Source organism: Oncorhynchus kisutch, linkage group LG9 (assembly GCF_002021735.2).
Source record: "Oncorhynchus kisutch isolate 150728-3 linkage group LG9, Okis_V2, whole genome shotgun sequence".
Classification (NCBI taxonomy): domain Eukaryota; kingdom Metazoa; phylum Chordata; class Actinopteri; order Salmoniformes; family Salmonidae; genus Oncorhynchus; species Oncorhynchus kisutch.
This window is the reverse complement of record NC_034182.2, coordinates 10,966,808-10,976,316: the sequence shown is the minus strand read 5'-3', so window position 1 is coordinate 10,976,316 and position 9,509 is coordinate 10,966,808. Positions and strand designations below refer to the sequence as shown.

Here is a 9,509-nt window from a genome sequence, read left to right as displayed (position 1 = left end):
TTTGTAAAACTTTACCATAAACACCTTTAGGAAAATGGCCTACAGTATTGGGAGTTCCCTCTACAGAAGGCTCTCAGTGGGCGGAGGGTTTATAAAACGGGGGCGGTTTTTGTGCGGTTGTTTAAGATCTATCGGGATTCGATTCTACTGATGGAGATTCATGGCATGTGGAAATCGGTATTGGACTTTTGGAATTTGGTACGCTTATTTATGTTTTTGTTGGACGAGCAGCTCGGTAATTACCTGCGTAAAGCCCTCCGGCGTTCGTAGACTACACGCCTCGAAACCGATCATTATTCACGCTCAAGGGAACAATAAGTGGTATAAAAGTTATTATTATAAATCATATTACCATGTTTGACGGTGAACAGAGGGAGAGTGTGAAGACCACTCATCGTGAGACGGAGGAGTTTAGGCGGACGGCGGTGAGGAGAAAGTCGAAGGGAATACCGCGGGAGATTGAAGGTCAGCCTTCTCAAACTGCAGTTGTTTTTGGAAACGTTGAGTGATTTAACACTGGACAGATTTCAAATGTATCCTATTGTAGCCTATGACGTCTTTTTTGCAATGCATGTTATGATGGATTTAACTCATTTTGAGCAGAATAGTGGAGATGGATCCTTTGTGGTTTCTGATCCGAAGTCATATTTTGAGGAAACTGTGAAGATGTCCACAGCCACGTTATCTTTAGATAGACATTCTGACCAGAGAGTGGCAAACCCTGGTGTGGTGTGTTGACATGGACGAGGTTTACATGTAATTGGGGAGCCCAATCTAATGCTGTAGGAACTGTCTGGTCAACCCTGTACAGTAGTGACGGCCCCAGTGTCTCCTGTTTAGTCCCTAGCTGAGGGCTTTCAGTCATGGCCACAATGGAGACGCGATATTAGCGCATATTCTTTACAAAATAATCTAATGTGTCATTTTCTAATTGTAAACTACTCGGGCAATGTATTATTAGCGGTTGAATTACCAGACACTTTTTTTTTTGTGTGACCATCTCAAGTGCTTTGAAGTGGGTGAACTCAGCCATGTCTAAGGCAGAAGAGTCAGTAGTTTCACTGGTTATACTAATCTACCACTGGCATGCCCTGAAAACATAACAGGGTTTTGTTTGTAAACAACGTTCTCTAGGTATTGTGTGTGTGCGCAAATTGTCAGCAGCTGGGCTCAGCTCTTTGGATTACTGAAGTTGAGCTAAACTGAAATCTCCGTTCACCTGCACAAATCTGACTGAATTACCTCTTGTCTATGTAGTTCTGAAGCCATAACATAGTGTCTGTGATGTCTGCCAAGGCGTTGACTGAGCACAGCTGACTGGCATAATATGTTAGTGATTTACTGTCCCTTAGACACGGATGTAGTTTGTTTGTGGAGATAACTGTTTCTCATCCACGTCTCCTCACTGGAAAATAGTCTCACGTTTATGTTATTTCCCCCAGTAATAAACTGGAGGCGGTAGGTCCTAGGTTAGAAGGGTGAAAAAAATAAAAGGTTGTAGATTCAACCTAATGTAAGATGCTAAACAAATACTCTTGAGTTATTGATGGAACTGTTTTGTCACCTGATTTCACTCAGGAAACTCCTCCCCTTACACGTCCTCTGACAAGACAGTCACACAGTAACCACTCAGTCAGAAAGGGACACTCGCTGATAAGCAGTGAGTTACTGTTTTTGCATGTGTATGAGACCGACGCAGGACTCAATTCAAGAACAGCAGGTGCGTGTGCGAAGCGCTCCTCTGTCCTCTCTGGAACACTTTTGTCAGAGACCGACAACACATCTTGTGGATTTAAGTTGTGGGCTTTTTCTTGATCAGAAACATGCAAATGCCGATCATTCAGTTGGTTCACTATTTCACAGTGCCATTTAAGCCAGCGAAGTAATATTCGATTTAACTGGCCACTGTATGACAAACACACAGGGTTTGAGTGTGTCTGTGAACACAAACTGTGCCAATACTGCAGAGTCCGTGTTTATTATGCTAAACTCATGTTGGCATTTTCCGTTGAATTTTTACCTAGCCTGGGTACCGGTCTATTTGAGTTATCATGCCACTCCTTATCATGCTAATCAGCATGACACCGAGTGACGGCCTTGGAAATAAGAATGTGTTCTTAACTGACTTGCCTGGTTAAATAAAGGTAAAATAAAAAATAAAAAAAATAAACATGGAGTGGAATGTTAGCCTGACATCCAGAACCTGTTTTGCTAACTTTTGCCCACTTCGAAACAACAAACTGTCACTTTGGCGGTCCTCTCCTCCTCAGTAGACAAATAACCAACAGACTGCAGTCAGTGTCTAAGACATGTAGCCTATTATCTCTCCAGCGAAGTAAGAAAGAAAGGCTTAACATGTTGAGGGAAGTGAGAAGGAAAAGCAGTCAGATGACCGGGAGAAACACCATCTCTGCAACACGTGGGGAATTTGATTCCAGGCGTTGGTTATAATGTCAGTGCGCTTGGCATTGTTTTTGTCCGGGAATGCAGTTGTTAATCATTCATTTCTCCTGACATCATTGGGGAAAACTCCTGAAAGCATTGGAAACTCGTAGAAAAAGCACGCTAACGCCTTCAGTGAAAGAACAATGTCCGCTTTTACCATAAATAAAGGCCGCTTCGTTTACAAAGGAATTGAGAGGCACCACATTTGGGGTAGAGAACAGTCTAGTAGTGAGCTACACCCTATGAATACTGTAACAAGGTAACACAGTTCTCCTGCCCAAACATTTTTTTTTTTTTTACAACGTTTATTCAGTTTTACACACATTTCACTCATTAGTCAACACAATATAATTATCCTGAAAAGAAAGCGGTGGGGGACAAGTAGCCACTGTGCTAATGTTCCTGTAAACAGCTGGAGAATAGGGGTGGAGAAATGCAACCACTCTCACATTCATAGACCGCGCTATGGGTGCAAAGACTGACCAACCACGAGACGAAAACTATATAGTTTTAACCATTTGAGGCTACAGTGTTTGTTTACAAGTACATTGTTCACAAACAACGGGGCTAAACAAGTTTACATTTTTGGTTCCGTCTGGGAAAGACGGTTGAACCAAGCTCATGAGGCATCTGCAAGTTACATTATTCAAGAATCAATGGGCACACGTCACCAATCTCAAAACCCCAGAATGGATGTAGCAAACACAGATTTCCCCTCCAACCAATAAGTCACAGGGGTGTCGATTACAGATTTATTTAAATTGAACCTTTATTTAACTAGGCAAGTCAGTTAAGACCAAATTCTTATTTACAATGACGGCCTAAGTACGCCATCAGAGGATGGACTGTTCAAAGTATGTTAACTTCCTCATATCCTTACTGTATGTCACTATGGCAGGTGTCCATTCTCACTCTAAGTAGATCTCTCGCTCTCCCTCAGTACTGAGCAGCAGTACATGTGGCTCTGTGTATAGTACTGTAGCTGTGGGAGCACCATTGCCACAATTGGAGAGGAGGTCAATGGAAAGAGCCCTGCTAAGAAATCCCTACTCAAACCACAAAGCACAGTACGGGGACTGAGGGGAGTGTGGTTGGTTTAAAATGAAGTGTTAAAATACCACTACAAATGCCCTGTAGACTCTACTGCAAGCTAAATGTAGCCTGGTCCAAAATCTGTTTGTGCTGTTTTGCCAACTTCTATGGACATTGTCATGCCAATAGGAGTTGGCAAGACGGCACAAATACACTGAACAAAAATATAAATGTAACTTGCAACAATTTCTAAGATTTTACTGAGTTACAGTTCATATAAAGTAATTAATTCCCTATTTCAGCTCATGAAACATGGGACTAACACTTTACATGTTGCGTTTTTATATTTTTGTTCTGGAACCAGGCTAGGATAGATCCCTTACTCCGCTTCTCCCTCCCTATCTCCAGTGTCTCCTAAACCTGCCCATCTCCAGAGCCCTGGGGAGTGCCCTGTCACGGGGCCAGAAGGAGCTCTACTCACAGGGGCGGGATCAGGACCCCAAGCTAGGGGGCTAACGGTCCACAGCCCAGGAAAGTGTCATGGGACCAGGCCGAGGCACAGCCAAGTGAAGGGGGTACCACCAGGGACCAAGAGCCCAGGAAAGGGACTAGGTGTCCACAGCCCAGGGAAGCGCTCCAAACTAGGATCTCAGTCCACAGGGAAGGGAGCAGGATCTAGGCTGAACCAGCTGAGAAGCCCTGGGGCCAGGATGAAGAGACATGGTCACATGGCAGGATCACCCTGCAGCCTGCCTGACCTCATTCACCTTGAGGAAAACCAGTCTGTGCTCAGATCAGCTAACAGCAGCCCAACGCATACCACCACCTCTATAAGCCTAGACCAGCCTAGAGACCCAGACAGTGGGTCTACCGACAGCTCCCACACAGGACTGGATGCTCACAGACACAGTCCAGACAGGGCAGTAGTAGTGGCTCATAGGGAGGGCAGAGCGAGGGAGATCTCTCCCATAAATATGAATGGTTTGGACCTGATGAGGGACGCTGTACTGGTCGATGGCCATGTAGGAGACGGAGGGAAGGTGGATAAAGGGCTCGATGTGGACCTGTCCCCCTCTCACAGAACTGGGACTGAGGAGGCCAAGCTTCAGGAGAGCTCTACAGATGAGAAGAAGATGGAGGGAGGGAGTGAGGAGATGAGGGTGCAGGACTCCACTGAACAGAAGCTGTATAAGATTGCCAACGAGCTTCTGGTCACAGAGAGGGCCTATGTTGCTCGCCTTCACCTGCTAGACCAGGTCAGTGTGTCACTGTCAACTTCACGGTTTCTGTTCATCCACTGTAGTTATCACCACATGACTTGATCAGTATGTATTAATTAGCAGTGTTTTAACGTGTGTGCAGGTGTTCTGTGCCCGGCTGACTCAGGAGGCCGGTAAAGGCTTGTTCCCTGTAGATGTGGTGAGGACCATCTTCTCCAACATCTCCTCTATCCACACCTTCCACAGCCAGTTCCTACTGCCAGACCTGGAGACGCACATGGGCCAATGGTGAGACAACCCAAATAGATTATGTTGCAATTGAAGTACATGAAGTAATTATTTACAATGGAACTGAAGGACATGATTGGATTGGAACCTTGTTATTAAATGAAAATACGGTTATATTTCATGTAATTCATCCAGCCTCACAAAGACCGCCGTGGTTTTAACATTCCTACTTTAAATCGCTAGCATCATCTCTAAACAGTGATTAAATAATCATTTTTTGACCTTTGATCTCCGACCCTTGACTACACAGGTCTGTGAGCCCTCGTCTGGGTGATGTCATGCAGCAGCATGCTCCCTTCCTCAGGATGTATGCTGAGTACGTGATGAGCTTCAACCACGCCATGGAGCTGCTTAGAGTCTGGACGGAGAGGTCCGCACCATTCAGGAACGTCATACAGGATATACAGGTACAGTGGCTGGGCAGGGACACAGAGTAAATCTCTCTTCACACTTTACCTGAATATCTTTATTCATTCTCTTAATCTTCATATCACCATTCACCCAATGGAAATCAATAGCTGCTGACTTTGCAGTGGTGGAAACATTTAGTCGGTCTTGCCCTGTTGTTGATTTAGAGTTATCTTCCAGAGTCAGGAGGTGTGTGGTAGTCTGACCCTGCAGCACCACATGTTGGAGCCAGTCCAGAGGCTACCTCGTTATGAGATGCTGCTGAGAGACTACCTCAAGAGATTGCCTGATGATGACTCAGACCACAGTCATGCAGAGAGTGAGTTGGCACCTGCCTTACTGTAGCATAGACATAGTCCAACATACAGTAGATCAACAAAGGCTGGCCTCACTCTTACAGTAACAGAGATCAGGTAGTCCTCATCGCTAGCGAAGACTCACGCAGTGTCATCACAGTTACTACAAGTCTGAGGAACTGTCACAGAAACCATAATAGATTAGGTTTTGTGGTTTTGCTATCCTAAAAAAATAAGGTGTTCTCTTTTTCTGCCTTCAGAGTCTCTGCAGGTCATCTCTATGGCAGCAACGCACTCCAACAGTGCCATCCGCCAATCAGTACGTGCAGAACTAATATGCTAATCCTCTACTTACTGCAGATAACAATTGTCAGTACAGTATATCTAGAGACCATTTTTCTTTAGGCATAGTGAGTAAAATGTTACTACTGTTAACCACTGTTACCATCCTGTACTTCGTTATTTTGCAATCGGTTGGAACAGAAGTTTGTGATCTGCTTTGTTGTCTAACATCCTCCGCTCTACTGTGTTGTCCTCTAGGAGAATCTGAAGAAGCTGCTGGAGATCTATGAGATGTTGGGGGGGGAGGAGGAGGACGTGATGAACCCCTCCAATGAGTTCATCCGGGAGGGACGTATCCTGATGCTGGCTGCCAGGCACTCCGCCATGGAGCGACACGTCTTCCTGGTTAGACCAGCTCACAATATTTTAACCTTTATTTTACCAGGAAGTCCCATTGAGGTCAGACCATCTCTTTCCCAATGGAGACCTTATGGCGTTTAGGAGGACGCAACATTACATAATGTTGCTCTAGAAATGTATAGTGTAGAACAGAAATGATTTTCTGCTATGTATAATTTGAAATTAAATAATCTCTCATCAGAATCTTGCACTTCACTGACTAGGAACCACTGAACATCCATCCATTTAACCCACACATGTCAAACTCATTCCACGGAGGGCGGGTGTTTGCTCCACCCTTGTGCTTGATGAATTAAGGTCACCAATTAGTAAGGAACTCCCTCACCTGGTTGTCTAGGTCTTAATTGAAAGGAGAAAAAAACAGATATTCTGCCCTCCGTGGAATGAGATCAACACTCACTCTTGCATTAATGGGTCATTCAGGAGACTCTTGTGGCGCATACTTAAAACCCTCATGTCTTTCTTGCCTCTCCCTCCCCCTGCTGTCCATCCAGTTAAACAACATGCTGCTGTGCTGCACTCCTCGGTTCAGCCTGGGGGGGCAGCGCTTCACCGTGCGGACACGGATTGACGTGGAGGGCATGACGGTGCAGCGCACCACCAACGAACACCACCCCCACACCTTCCAGGTATCTGGCAAGGAGAGGACCCTGGAGAGAACCCTGGATCTACAGGCCAGGTGAGGGGATTGTGGGGGGTCACAATAATATAACTCACCTGAAGGTCTTGGATGGATGTATATATTTTGTATCAATGTTAACATGTGGCGTTGTCTTTCCAGCTCTGAACAAGACGAAGAGGACTGGATAAAGGTAACAGTGCTTTGTCATATTTTGAAACATGTTTAAATGACCAATGGCACATAATGAGTATATAGAGTACACATGGTCTAACGTGCCTTGTACTTTCAGGCTTTTCAGGACACCATTGATGTTTTCCGGCAGAAGAATGAGAATTTTAAGTCAGCTTCTAAAGAAGTAGAGGTATCTGTAAGGATCCCTTATTTTTCTGCAAAACAGAGACCAATACAATATTGTCTTCCATGCTTTTGTGTGTGTTTCTCCATCTGTACAGTATGCTTGCTGTATTCATATAGAGGGATAAATCACAGGCAAATGGGTGTGGAGGGGAACTGATCATTTAGCAAAAGGGAAGGAGAAACAACTCATTTGAGATCCTCTTACATGTATGGGTGGAAAAACAGGTTGGCTAGACGAAATGATTTTGTGTGTGTGAGAACAGACGGAGGAGCTGGGTCGGCGTGCCCCTCGATGGATCTGGGACAATGAGGTGACCATGTGTATGAAGTGTAGCGAACCCTTCAACGCCCTCACCCGATGGAAACACCACTGCAGAGCCTGTGGCTGTGTGAGTTAACACACACACACACACGGGTACATAGACATTCACACATAGATGCACACATTCACTTTACCTAAGGCTGGGCTAAGGTTATGATTAGTTGAAATGGCATTCATGTTCCGTTTACTTCCATTCTTTCTAACATAACCATACCGATATGACCATGACGTCTTGTGTCTCCACCTGTTTGTTAGGTGGTGTGTTGGAGGTGTTCAGACAACAAAGTAACTCTGGAGTACGATGGCAACAAGGTGAACAAGGTGTGTCTAGACTGCCACTCTGCCCTGACCCTCCGGGCCAACAGAGGGGAGAGGGGAGAGGGCAAGGAGGGGGGGCATTCTAGAGGTTCCACACCCCACCTCCCCATTTCCATCCCTACCCTTTCCCCAGGATCTGAAGGCCTTGTCTAGGGTCCCCTTGCAGGGGACAGGTGACGGCGGTTGTCAATGAAAATGGGATGGTGGTTAATGGGATGACAACGCCATGGTTGGCAACGGCAAGGGGACTTTCATCAATGGCAACGGAAGTGTCACTGATAATGGTTACGGGAGTGTCTCCAATAGAAACGGGTTGGCTGTCAATGACAGTGAGGAGGCTCGCTTGAACAGCCTCAGTGTTCACACACTATCCCCAAGTGTCTGTACTTGTGTTCAGTGTTATGGCCTTAATGAGATAGTGAGCTCCAACAGTATTGGGACAGTGACAATGTTAAAGTGCAGACGGGGGGGACACTTTTAGAAATTACAGCACTTTTTGTACATAGTCCCCCCCCCCCCCCCCCCCCCCCCCATTTTAGGGGACCAAAAGTATTGGGACAAATTCACTTATGGGTATTAAAGTAGTACAAAGTATTTGGTCCCATATTCCTAGCACACAATGATGACATCAAGCTTGTGACTCTACAACCTTGTTGGATGCATTTGCTGTTTGTTTTGGTGGTTTCCGATTATTTTGTTCCCAATAGAAATGTATAGTACATAATGTATTGTGTAGTTTTAGGGTTACTTGTATTGTAAATAAGCATATAATATATGTTTCTAAATACTTCTACATTAATGTGAATGCCAATACAGATAAGTGAATTTGTCCCAATACTTTTGGTCCCCTAAAATGGGGAGGACTATATACTAAATGTTGGATGAAAATTCCCTCATTAAAGCTGACAGTCTACACTTTAATCCCATAGTCATTGTATCATTTGAAATCCAAAGTACAGAGCCAAAATGTTACTGTACTTTTGGAGCACTGTATACCGTAATGAGATGTATTTTGTATAAAAACTCGATGTAAGAGTATTCTGGCTATTCCCTATCTGGATCAGAAAATCAAGTAACCTTACAGTTTGTATTTGAAACGATTTACCTTTTGAAAAAAATAAAGTTAAACTTGTTTAAAAGTGAAGCAAGGTGTTTATTGCACTAGAAAAGAAAAGTTGGAAACTTTTTAAGTAACTCAGTTAAGTTTCTTATGTTAGCAGTATGTGTTATTAAAGAGATTCTCTTATACTTTTTTTGCCAGTAGTTCTGAAAGTAGCACTCGTGACCCGACAATGGTCCATTACATGTGCAGGTACAGTTGAAATCGGAAGTTTACATACACTGAGGTTGGAGTCATTAACTTGTTTTATAAACCACTCCACAAATTTCTTGTTAGCAAACTATAGTTTTGGCAAGTCGGTTAGAACATCTAATTTGCGCATGACACAAGTAATTTTTTCAACAATTGTTAAAAGACAGATTATTTCACTGTATCACAA

At 44.3% G+C, this 9,509-nt stretch overlaps 1 protein-coding gene across 4 annotated transcripts; it reads left to right on the top strand.

Moving 5' to 3' along the window:
* Positions 1 to 113: 113 nt before the first annotated feature.
* Positions 114 to 9,149, top strand: LOC109896391 (FYVE, RhoGEF and PH domain-containing protein 4). 4 transcript variants are annotated; one of them, XM_020490641.2, is made up of 12 exons: positions 114 to 465; positions 3,886 to 4,733; positions 4,840 to 4,985; positions 5,236 to 5,392; positions 5,574 to 5,712; positions 5,950 to 6,008; positions 6,230 to 6,376; positions 6,886 to 7,070; positions 7,173 to 7,203; positions 7,303 to 7,374; positions 7,634 to 7,759; positions 7,948 to 9,149. In XM_020490641.2, the coding sequence occupies exons 1-12, from the start codon at positions 354 to 356 to the stop codon at positions 8,161 to 8,163; spliced, it is 2,238 nt and encodes a 745-aa protein (XP_020346230.1). In that variant the 5' UTR covers positions 114 to 353; the 3' UTR covers positions 8,164 to 9,149. The 4 variants fall into 4 exon arrangements, with proteins under 4 accessions (XP_020346230.1, XP_020346228.1, XP_031687723.1 ...); XM_020490639.2 differs by having other exon boundaries at positions 7,303 to 7,380; positions 7,948 to 8,516; XM_031831863.1 differs by having other exon boundaries at positions 139 to 198; positions 7,303 to 7,380; positions 7,948 to 8,516.
* The last annotated feature ends 360 nt before the right edge of the window (positions 9,150 to 9,509 follow it).